The sequence below is a fragment of the Monopterus albus genome, unplaced genomic scaffold (genome assembly GCF_001952655.1).
Source record: "Monopterus albus unplaced genomic scaffold, M_albus_1.0 scaffold164.1, whole genome shotgun sequence".
Lineage (NCBI taxonomy): Eukaryota > Metazoa > Chordata > Actinopteri > Synbranchiformes > Synbranchidae > Monopterus > Monopterus albus.
The window spans coordinates 435,849-448,219 of NW_018128044.1; the positions used below are offsets into that span (position 1 = coordinate 435,849).

At 41.9% G+C, this 12,371-nt stretch overlaps 1 protein-coding gene across 2 annotated transcripts in view; it reads right to left on the reverse strand.

The window, feature by feature from the left end:
* LOC109968831 (mannosyl-oligosaccharide 1,2-alpha-mannosidase IA-like) overlaps window positions 1–12,371 on the reverse strand; it is a 49,309-nt gene that overhangs the window by 2,712 nt on the left and 34,226 nt on the right. The window contains exon 3 of one of the 2 annotated variants that reach the window (XM_020615371.1): window positions 447–562. In XM_020615371.1, coding sequence (XP_020471027.1) covers window positions 447–562 — 116 coding nt within the window. Of the gene's footprint in view, window positions 1–446; window positions 563–6,078; window positions 6,165–12,371 lie in introns of those variants that run through there. The other variant, XM_020615372.1, reaches the window with a different exon arrangement.

Here is a 12,371-nt window from a genome sequence, read left to right on the forward strand (position 1 = left end):
CATGTACTAGGTATAAGCAAATGGATATTGGATTGTGTGTAAAAATGTGTGTTGTTATATCAAATGTTTTAAATGCTTGAAAGAATAAATCTAATCAAATCAAATCAAATCAAATCTGTATATTTGGATTAATTGTTTTGCTTCTCTTGGTGTTGAGATATTTTCAATCATGTTATGATTGTGTCTTTGGAAAATTCACACCAGCTCTTTAAAGATATTTGCTCTTTACTGTTAACAAGGATTTATGTGAACAAATGGGTGGAGGCCCTGTCTTCCAAGGCTCTGCTCCTCTATTGAGATTGATTCTAACCGCTACACTCTCAATTATGGCTCATGATAAAAGGTCAAGGCTTTGGCCAAATCTATGTACTTTCTCTTTACAGAGCCGACACACACACACACACACACACACACACACACACACACACACACACAAAACTACTTACCACATTAAAGTCGAGATTCTTTTCTACCCAGTCAGCAGCAGCATCAAATTCTTCAAACATTTCCATGATGTAGAGGGTATCCAAAGCATCCACAATCGTTGCTCCTTTTATACTTCCTGCAAGAAACACAGATACAAAAATTAAACCTACATTACATATGACTTTAGCGCTTTGTCAGTAAACAGATTTTACTGTCTTCAGTTGTTTTACATCTGTCTGAGTAAAAAAAAACTGAAATGCTAGGAATAAAGTTGGGTTAAAAAGCCTTAAGTTTAACTTTTCCAGATGAGAACAAACTCCCAAGAAGTTCACTGAAATGTTAAAGCAAGTTGAGCGCACCGTTCCTTTCATAAGTATGAATGACAAAAGGTGATGGCAGCAGTTTCTCTGAAAAAGCACTGACTAAACAGCAGAAGTTAAGAGTTATGTTTGGAGGTTGAATAAATTACTTTTCTTGACAGATGGTGGGAGGCAGCGATTATCAGCACTGATGAAACGTCGGGAGAATTGCTCATCTCTAGTGATTAGACTCATAGCAGGAGGGAAGACACACAGAGACACACAAACCATCATTCCAGTGCAGTTATTACCCAGACTCTACAAACCCAGCACCTTTGTCTGTGTATGTGTTGGAGAACTCAATTACTATTAAGCATGCAGCACAGAGCCCTCACACAACTTGCTAGAAGACCTCTGTCCAAGCTATATGACCAGTTAGAGGTGTAAAGGAAAATGCAAAAACATGGAAATGAAGGATGGGTAGAGGAAGTAGACACTGAAGGGACATTACACTAAGTACAACAGCGAGCAAAAGTGAAAACATGAATACATCAGCACTGGGAGGCCGGCCTACAAAGAGAAGACTGGGAGTCAAGGTGGGGAAATAAAAGAGTAAGGAGGAAAAAGACAGAAGGCTAGAAGAGTCGGGATGAAAGCCAGAAGGCTGATGGTGCGTTACTGGGTGACGTTGCAAGTTTCTATCCCCGTGTAAATGGTGGGAATATCCACAGCCAACTAAAAGGTTTCCATTGCACACAGTGCTGAATCATCAGCCAGAGACCCACTGGCGTCTATCAAAAGCAGCAATGGTTCACTCTGTGACTGGAAAATATTATGCTTTCTTTCACCTTGGTCAACTGGTACTAAAATGATTTTAGTTAGAAACCACAAGATAATACATCAGCTTTTAATTCATATTCTTACCAAAGGTCTTCTGCAAAGGATCTAGGCCTGGCAGGAGGTAATGAGCTGACTTCAACATACAGTATATGGTAGTATTGTTTCCCACACTTAGAGGCACTCCCACACTTGAGAGTTCAAACTGGGAGAAGATTAACCTAGCTTAGCATAAGAGTAGAAGCAGAGCAAAACAGATAAATGAACTCCCACCAAAGTTAGCAGGGAGCTGCAGGTTCACAGCGAGTTTACTACGCCAGTATTGTTTCCCACACTTAGAGGCAATCCCACACTTGAGAATTCAAACAGGGAGAACATTAGCCTAGCTTGGCATAAGAGTAGAAGCAGAGCAAAACAGCTAAATGAACTCCCACCAAAGTTAGCAGGGAGCTGCAGGTTCACAGCGAGTTTACTACACTTGGTGTCATTATGCATCTAGATGAACCAATATTAAAACATGCCCTTACCCAACTGTGTCTGGCAACTCATGCTTCTGAGAGCTCTGCCCATCTATGGATTTCACAACGCAACATGTTAATTAGTGAGCTTTAGCAACCTTTGAACAGAGCCAGGCTGGTTGCTTCTTCCCGTTTCCAGTCCTTATGCCAAGTTAAACTTAACTGACAGATACTAGTGTCAATGACAGAGACATGAGTATTTTGGTATCAAACGACAACTGGAAGAAAGAGAAAATAATAATGAGAGATGATAATGATAAGGAGGTACAGGGAGAATCACACATACACTGTGACAACCGAACTAAATGAAGCATAAAAAGTCTACAACAAATGTGTAATAACTCAAATCATATTCATAAAAACTCCTGCAAGAGGAGATAACTGACATTACAGTTTCTCAAACTACAGTATGCTACGGAAACAAAGAGCATGTAACCAGAGGTGTCAGCAGATCCAGTTACTGTTGTGGTCTCCTGTCCTTCCTGTTTTTCATCCATGCCACAGTTTCACTCCCCTGAAGCCTCCAGAGCGACAAAATGAGGACAGGACATTTTACTCCTGTCTATTGTCTGGTCACGGTGCTTCCTCCCCCCCACTGCTCTTCCTGTATCATTGTGAGATGTACAGATGGTCAAACAGTGACCAGAATACTAATAGTAGATATAAAAAATAGAAGAGGTTAAGGAGGAAAGAAAAGGTTTCTGGACAAATACCATACTTATTAAAATGGAGGTTTCATCATACAGTGAGGAACAGAAGTATTTGAACACCCTGCGATTTTGCAAGTTCTCCCACTTAGAAATCATGGAGGGGTCTGAAATTCACATTGTAGGTGCATTCCCACTCTGAGAGATAGAATTTAAAAAAAATTCAGGAAATCACATTGTATGATTTTTAAAGAATGTATTTGTCTTGCACTGCTGAACATAAGTATTTGAACACAATAAATTTTTAAACTCTTAATTTAAACTGCAAGTTGAAGCTATCGCCTTAGCCTCTGAAAAATTGTGCTCAGGATTTTTTTTACATTTCACAAACCAGCAATTATTTGCAAAATCAATTAACAGATTGTTAAGAAAATCATTGGCTGCAGCACATGATTCATCTTCAAATATGTTCGAAACACTAGTCTTGGCAAAGAGTACGCAAATGACACTGGTCCCAGATTGGGCCTTTCATCAAAAAGAGCTCTGTGTTAGTGAGACAGCTTGTCCGAGGCCTTGATGGCAGAAGGCAACAGGAACACGCTAACATGGACTTGGTACCAGACCCAGTATTTGTGTCAACGTCCAGATGGAAAGACTATGAAAGACTGCGAGGGGCTTCGTCCGAGCTCTGAAAGGCTGGGAAAGCAAAGTTCAAGGAGCGAGGAGGTAATGTGTGGGTGCTGCTGAGGATTCTGTTTCTACTCGCGACTGAGCATGGTGAGGTAGCAGATGGCTCAGCAGAGGGCAGAGTCTATGATGCTTCTGTCAAGAAAGAGCAGTAGGGGATGGCGGGCCTGATGACACTTCCTGCAGGTGGTAGGCTTGTCACAGTGGGAGAACTCTCACATGTCCAAAAGTTCTTTCCAGAAAACACCGAACAGCGGTGTTACCGCCCACAGCAACGTCTGCTGCCAGAGCTGCAATGAGCCAGTTAACAAGAGTAACTACTCTGACCACCTCATTTTGACCAACTATTTCTGGGTTTTGCACCACTGGTTGGACAAAAAACAAAAAACACAACATGATGATGCCAACTTGACAATGACTGATTACAGAAAAGGCCAACCTGTGTCAGGTAGGTCAGAAAAAATATGCAAAATGAGCACAAAATAAAAACAAACGACCACATAAAGACAAAAAAAGAAACAGCTGATATGAAAAACAGCTCTGTTTCCTGTAGATACTACCAGTGTACAGTAAGTGCACCATGAGAAGAAAATTAATTCATCTCCGGCTGGAGCTGCTGTTTATTTTTGTGCATGTCGTGAATGCACAAGCTTTTCACGAGAATGGTGACAGGGACAGAGTGAAGGAAATGAGGCAGGACTAGTTGTTCAAGTGCCTGGAGGCTGTGAAAAGTTTAGGTCCTGCTCAAAACAAACTCCACCAGTTGTGGAGACTATGAACAAGGAAGAAAAAAACAAATTTGTGATTTATCTCACCAGAAAGGATGAGTGAAGGATATTGTTATCACTCCCCATTTTCTGACAACCTATAAAGCAGAACATTGCAAAGTGAGAAATGGACAGATAGATGAAAAATGAAAAGGCCTGTGTCCTCAGAATACAGGATTCATGACCTTTCTTTTCCTAGACAGGACACATGAGACAGTGAAGGTCCAACAGTCGCTAACAAACTATCAGCTCCTCCTCAGCTGTGGACCACCAAATAAAATCCATGCGGTTCCTTTGCCTACATCCACATGTCCTCTAATGAGCTATCCATCAGTCTCTTCTATTGTTTTCCTTCACATTTCTAAGTTTCACCGGTGCCTCTCTCGTTTCAGTGTTTCATTTCTTCAGCCGCCCATCCTTTCTTTACCCGTTCTTTACCTGCCTGAAGTGTTTCTACTGCAGTTTAGTGTTAAGAACATGTGTGTTAGTTGTCTATTAGTGTGCATAACAACACTAACATAGTGTAATCTCACTTCCTATCCTGTAGTGTGTGTGTGTGTGTGTGTGTGTGTGTCAGACAGGAAAATGACGCATTCTTCAGTTGTTCAGAACAAAATAACCTTCACTTCACACAATCAGGCAGCAGAGCTGCAATCTGTGATGTCGGTGTGTGTGAGTGACTGAAAGAGTGAAGACTGACAAGTGTGATGTTGCTCTTTCTCACACAAACAGACACACACACACAGGCAACACTGAGAGCATTGAGAGAGGTCAAAATGCAAACCTGTTCCCTGCTAATTAAGTCCTCAGTCTTTTCTGAAGGATACACATCACACTTTGAGTCAACAAACAGTAGGTGGAATGACAATTTAACTGCATGTGTTCCTGTGAAGAAAACAGAGATTAAGCATTAAGTCTACTGTGATCCCGCTGAATCTATTGCTCAGCTGTTTTTGTCTTATTTTGGAGGAACACCCTGTAATGTGTTGCAATATTTTAATATTCTGTGTATTTAATTAAATGATGTAATAAATTGTTGTAGTTCTGCTGCAGCTTTAAACACGTTGCACACAGGCCACGATTCTCCATAGCGGTTTCACACGTTTCTGATTGGTATGTTACGTTTAAGACTGGTATTCTTGTCTTTATGGTGATAAACATACAAATTAGTGCCATGTGAACCAACAAAGCAGGATGTGAAAGACTATTATGTTTTTAAAGACTGAGATGTTGTTGAAAACACCGGTACATGGACCTGGATATTAGAAGAAGATGAGATTGTTAAAAATCTGAACTTTATCAAGAAAATTATATCAAATATATACCTTGGCCCCATAAAGTACTGAGCCATTATTAAATTATGTTGCAAGTAGAATAACTTCGTGCACTCAACATGCTTATGAAAAGCTTCTCATGTTTTATTCGATCACCACTTCAAATGAATTTTAAGCAAGTAATACACATTTAGTTTGGCTGCATTTAAAAGCAAGATGAAAAGAAGAGTAAATGTTGTGGATTACATGACGCACACAACATGAACACAAAGCGAGACCAACACTGGGCCGTGCCCTCCAGCTCGGGCTCACGCTGTGCTCCTTGATGAGGCTATCGGTTCTTCAGAGCTCCCAGCCCGACACGATCCAGCCTGGGTACACAGCTGTGGATCGTGTCTCAGCAGCTCCACTCCCCCAGTAAAGTCAATTCTACAACTGTAGCTACACCTACAGATTATATGGAAGGTGACTCAATCTGCGGCACCCTTCACCCTGAAGCTTTCAGGGTAAATCTGACACAGAGACCATACTTCTGACATAAAGCACTGAATTCAGAGCAAAGTCAGTCAATACGAAGATCAATACTAATAACTACATGGGCTGCTACAATTGTGATAGACACATCAGTACAGTCCACCTCATGTGAGGGAGGTTCTTCGTGCTTGCAAAGCTGCAGCCGTTGTGAGTGTTGGGGTGTGTTGTGACCTGCCTACAAAACAGCCAGAGAAAGCAGTCAAGTCTCAGGTTTTCTCATCAGCAGACGGAAACAGTATGACAGTATTGGCTAAAGCACAATACTTGTTTAACTGCAGAAGTATCAGCGCTTGGTCACTGTCAAAAATTAATCAGGTCAAGCAATTTGCTAACCTATTTTTGTGAAATTCACTCAACTTTAAAAAAATAGGTTTAAACCAGGCAACGAGAGAACAGAGAGCTGTGAACATCATCTCTGTCCTGCTTTACCGGTAAAGATAAATGACACTGAACACTGACTCAGCAGCCTGAGCCTTCAAAAGACTGACAGCAGTCAGTGTCGCGGATATAAAAAAAAAAAAAAAAGAAAGCTCCTATCATCTTATTAAAACTCAGCCTAAAAAAACCATCCCATTTTGAATGTTTCACCTCAGCTCACTGCCTTTCTCTAGAAATGTTCTCAAAGTACAACAGGCTCCCGATATCATAATGTTAATTCAATGCAAACTAATCCTTAATCCTACAGTTTGAACCAGATCTGAACACCCTCCGCCTGCTGGCGATCCCGTTTAACCCCAACTACAGCCTCAGTGTCGAGTCTGCACCGTATGTTCTGAGAGGTCACAGAGGGGAGGTGAGCCAAAGTGTTAGCTAAGCCTTTGGCTAATCGTGTTATCGTAGGCAGAAAGTATGTGCGCGCACACACAAACACACATCCTAGAGCGTTTTAACCTCTTGGCTTCTGCTAGCAGACACTCAACAGTTTTTGTCAAGGTTACGCTGAACGGCATTACCACGCTTCACTTGTACTGTATGTGTGTGCTGAAAACCTGAAGGGATTCGAAGCAAAACCATAACATTACACCAAATACAAGAAACAAAGAGGCTGAGTTGCAAGTTCAGCCTGGAAGGTTTAGTTGTTACTTTAGTTTGGCTGCTTCATATATTCACCTTTAGTTCTGATGGTTAAGTCTAGAGTAAGGGCTATTCATGTGACAGGTGCCCCCATTTCAGCTGCTGGGGTGCTCTCTTCCCTGTGTTGTCGTCCCCCACCCCCCAGCTCTATGAAGGAGATGATCGATCTGCATCCTCCCAGACACAGATACAGACACACACAACATGAAAACCTTAGGGAAGGCCAATGAAGAATTACTCCATCCATTTCTATTACAGAGACTGACTATCTGATTCAGACACACACACACACACACACACACACACACATATAATGCTGGTGGGGGCTGGGGCTGCAGCCCAGGACTCAATGTCAAATTGCATAACCAACCTAACGACTTGTCTGGAAATAGAAAGACACCAGAAGACATCATCCTTCTTGGCTGGTGGACAATTACAGTATTTTGAGCCCAGCTGGCGACAGAGCTGGGCTTTAAGGTTGGCAGAATACAGGAAATGGAACCAAACTCAGTACGACAGTGATGGGGTTGTGACCGAGGACAAACACTGTTTGGCTTTGGTGTGCGAGGTTCACACAGGTGTAATGTTCACACACCTAATTTCTGACCCTGACACCTGTACCTGGTGAACTATGACTGGCTGTCTGCTCTCCGTCTAGTGTTCATCTAGTTTTTCCTCTGATTGCTGTTTCTTTTGAATATCTTTGTTTGACTCACACAGTACTGGAGCTGAAGTGGATTTTATTCAGATGAGCAGATGGAGAAATGCCCCTGGGGACTGTCACAAAACTGAAAGTCTAATAGAATTGTAATCTTTAGTTTTTGATTCTGTGCCCTCCAAGCTACTGTTAGGCGAGTCTTGAACCATAACAAATGTCTGTTTTTCACAATAACAGAATAAAACAAGTTAATTATAACACATTACAAACAAATCAGTGACACCATTACTGCTCCTAAGACAAATCTTTAGCAGGTTTCTGTAGCTGTATTCCTTGTATAGAGGAGCGTTCTTGTACTTGTTCAGTGTCTTTTTTCATCTGGCACCTTTTAAACCCTAAAATCCCTTCTACTGTAGGCCTCTATGGTCTTCTCTTCTAAAGTTGTTGGCTGGTCCACAGTCTATGATAAAGTGCATGAGGGATTACAGCACTGTTGTCTGTCCCCGGACAGTGAAGCACCCTCCCTCTGAACATTAGAAGTGTCACCACTACTAAGATCCACCTCAAAAACAGTCTCCATTGATATTTGGACACACGAGTGTTTGTCCTCCAGTGTTTTCTGTTTCTGTATCAGCTTATTTTGAACCTTGTCCTGACAGTTTTACAGCAACTTGATTTGTTTTTAAAATATTTAATCAATAAAATGACTTGACTAAACAAAACTGAACACAAAAGCAAGAATTTGGAAGTACGACTGCCTGCTTTGTAATAAGGATCATGTTCATTATCATCTTGTATGTGTAGCTATGACTTTTGTGAGATGCTGTTACTTCCATCACAGCTTAGGGATAAAGAGAACTGCTGCCCACGCTGTTGACTTTAGCTGAAGCTTCTCCAGCTCCATTTCTTCCTTCTCTCTGGTACAAATGTCTCCAAGCTACTCCGTCTCTCTCAGCCACAAAAACTCTTTCCTGTCCCTGCTCAGCCACAAAAGAGGCAAAAATCAGTCAAGTAATTGTGGATGTACAGAGTAGCCAGAGATTTATTAACATTGATCTGAAGTTAATTCAGCTGTATTGGCTGCAATTATTTCTACTGTAACTAGAGGCCATGATGAAATCAAGGACAAAGTCCAAATAAGCCTGCCGAAAAGCCAACTGGGAGACGTTTAATGTTATAATAAGACCAAGGTTAAATAGGAATCTGTGCCAGAGTTAAACCAACAGCTCAAATCAATTTCAGACAGAGAGCTAGCGTCTGTTCAGTGTGACCCTACAAGAAAAAATTAAAGGACTGCAGTGTTTGAACCACAAAAGCCTGGTGCTGGAGTGGTAATAAATGGCTTTAAAGTATAATCATGTAATCCAAGCAACTAAAATACATCTGGCAACAACAACAAAGCAGGAAGCACCACAGTTAGGGAACAGACCTGGGTCTTTGCAGTGGTGGTTTTATGACCACTGTGCTAATTCAGATGCTTTGACTTTTCATTTTCATAGGACTGCAACACACACAAGACACAATTGAAGGTCACACACCCAGCCTGACAGCGCCTTCCAGCCCGGCACAGCCACAGTCATATGTGACAGCAGAGTGGTGTCAGCTCTCAGTCTCGTTCTCAGCAGTCATTAGATCGTTGTTTGGCTTTGCCTGAAGACTTTTCACCATTCCTCCCTCTTGTATCTTTCACTTCCATTTCAGAGTGTGGACTCTTATTCTTACCTGAGTTTTGGACTTTGGACCATGTTACAAACCTCGGCCTACGTTTTGGATTCTGCACCATGACTGTGGATTACAAACCTGTTGAAAGGATTACTTTTTCACCTCAGTGAGTGTTGAAAAAAGGACCAGGACTCAGGAGTTTCCTGTCCTTCACACCTGGATTTGCCAACTCAATGGGACTCAATGTTGGAGTGCTTCTCGATTTTGCCCTGTGACGTATTTCATATTACTCTCACTCTCTCTCACTGTTGGCTTTTCTGATCTCTAGATTTACTTCACCAGGACTTTTGATTACAGCTGCTGGGTTTTCCCCTGCCTTCTGCAATCAGCCTCTGTCTGACCGACAATCCGCCAGCTCTTCAAGTCATATTTGACCAATGAGTACTGAAGACTTTCACTCTCCCTCACTACCATCTTGTCAGTCTGGATGAGCTGTCACTTCTCGGAAAGCCAAGGAGCCGTCTCCCAGTTCTGCCTGAGATTAATTCAGCTGGTGCTGGCATTTGGGTTCTTCTTGCCCAGCCCTTATGCTCATGCCATTACATTCAGTTCTGCTTTTATTCTGTCTGGGTATATCTACTGTCACTTGAGTAAAGCAATACAAGGAGCTGCAGGCTCACTCCAGGGGACAAGGAACACAAAAACCACTGCGAGGGCAGGCAAGGAGGAAAGGCCACAGGAGACAAGGGGGGGGAACAACATAAAGAAAAGAAACCATCGTGAAACCCTGGCAGCATCTGTGTCAAAGCCTGCCATTCATCCAACGGCCTTTTAAAACACCGCAGGCAAAGCCGAGCAGATAACCCTCCACTGCAAAGCCTGTGTGTATCAGGAGGCACACAGACCTTTCACTTCTTCACACTGCTGGTAGTTGTGGATCCGTCCAATGTCCAGCACATAGCCAAAGTCTTAACAGGCTGCTAGAGTACAATGTGAATTAGGTAACCTCAGGTAACAAAGGGCAAGAGAAAGTAAGCATCTGTTCAATCCCACATGGATTTATCTCTATCATATCAGCTCCACCTTGATGAATCATGTATCATGAACTGTTTTTACACAGATTAGATGAGAAAAGTTAAAGTTCAGGCCAGCTCATTAGAGCACAGGACAAACGGTTGATGAATGCATCAGGCTGATTGCACCGAAATGATGCCGAACTGATGATGTATTAATAATGTACCACACTGAGCTTGTATAACCAAAGACAGATATATTTAATGGTAATTTCTGCTAAGACAATGACAGAAAACAATATTTTTCATTCTTCCTTTAAGACCACCCCGTGTGTCTAGTCTCTATCAGTGCAGTTATAGTAAGATGAATGGGTCACCGTGGGTTTTTTGATAGTGGACGGTTGCAGTAAAGGTCCCCAGCCCCAATCTTAACCGGGGACGCTGTGGACCTTAATAGTCATAATCTTATTAGCTTTAATATCCTTTTCATTTGTTGCTGCCTGAAACCAATGACCGGAGCTTTTGGGGCTATTAATGATATTAAGTTTCAAAATCTCACAGTGACATTTCAGCCTATAAGGAATTTTGGCCAAAATGTTGTGGGGCATTTAAAAGGGTGAAATATAAACTTGTCAATTTACTCTGGTAGGCAAGTTATATGACCGAGGCTATAGCTGCAAGTAATACATCAGCCAACCAGAAGAAAGTTTCATCTGCAATTATTTTGCTGATCAATTAATGGTGACATTTCTGAAGCAAAGATGTCAATGATTTTCTGGTTTCAGCTTAGCAGATGAGAGGGTCTGAGGTATTTCTCAGTCATATATGATGTAAATGAAACACCTCTGAGCTTTGGACTGAGAAATCATGATGAGCATGTCTCAGCTTTTTTGACATTCTATGTATTGAATCAGCTGATTAATCTGGCAGATCTATCAGGCTTACATTAATATTGATTAATACTTCTGTACAACTATTACTCATTATTACACAGAATGCACAGAAAACAGACACAATGTTCTCTTGTGGCCCAGTCCAGGTCCCGCTGGCCGAGGTGGTCTACAACCTAAAAATGATGCCTTTCTCTCTTTGCTTGTACCCGGACACATCGGTAGTGACCTTTAAGGTGCTGTGGCCTTGTTAAGTGTGTTTATTTTAGGCAGAAGAATTACAAACAAACGTTACACACCAACGCACCCCTCTCCCATGGGGAGTTTTTGGTTGGCTGAACACAAGAGCGCTGTCCCGCGCTTGCCTTCAGCTAGAATGAAAGGGTAGCGGAACAGGAGGGCCTGTGTTTTACCTGGAGCCTGGCAGCCAGAGAACTGTCAGCTGTGTTACTTAAAATCTAGGGTCGAAACCATACACTGTGCAAAACTACCTGATGTTGGATTAAAATATAACTGACTACCCATTACTCACTGAAACCATGAGAAAATTGATTCAATTTAACAGTCACGGAATGAAAGTCACTTCTGGCTTTCTCCCGTTAGGTGTCGCCACAGCGAATCATCACACTGACGATTCGCATGTTGACATTTGGCACGTGTTTTACGCCGGATTCCCTTCCTGACACAACCCTGATTCGAACCTGCGCCGCAGCAGAGAAAGCTACTAACCACTAGGTTATGATGCATGTCTTTCAGAAAGCTGCCAACCACTAGGTTATGATGCATGTCTTTCTACAGCTGTGAAATATGGTCGAATTGTCCACAGAGATCATGACACAAACCTAGAAATCTCTCTATTACAGTATTACAATCCCAAATTCAGTATAACCTGTAGCTGTGAGAAATCTTTCCAGAGAGCTAAGTAAAAAAGATCCACACTGCAATAATGCCAGATTCTTACATTAGAAATACAGAGTAGCACATTCACTGATCTATAAAACCTTCTTCTATGTTCGTCAAAGCACCGTGTCAGAAACTCTTCTGCATTTGCCTCCAGGTCCTGGTTTAAAAAAAAAAAAAAAAAA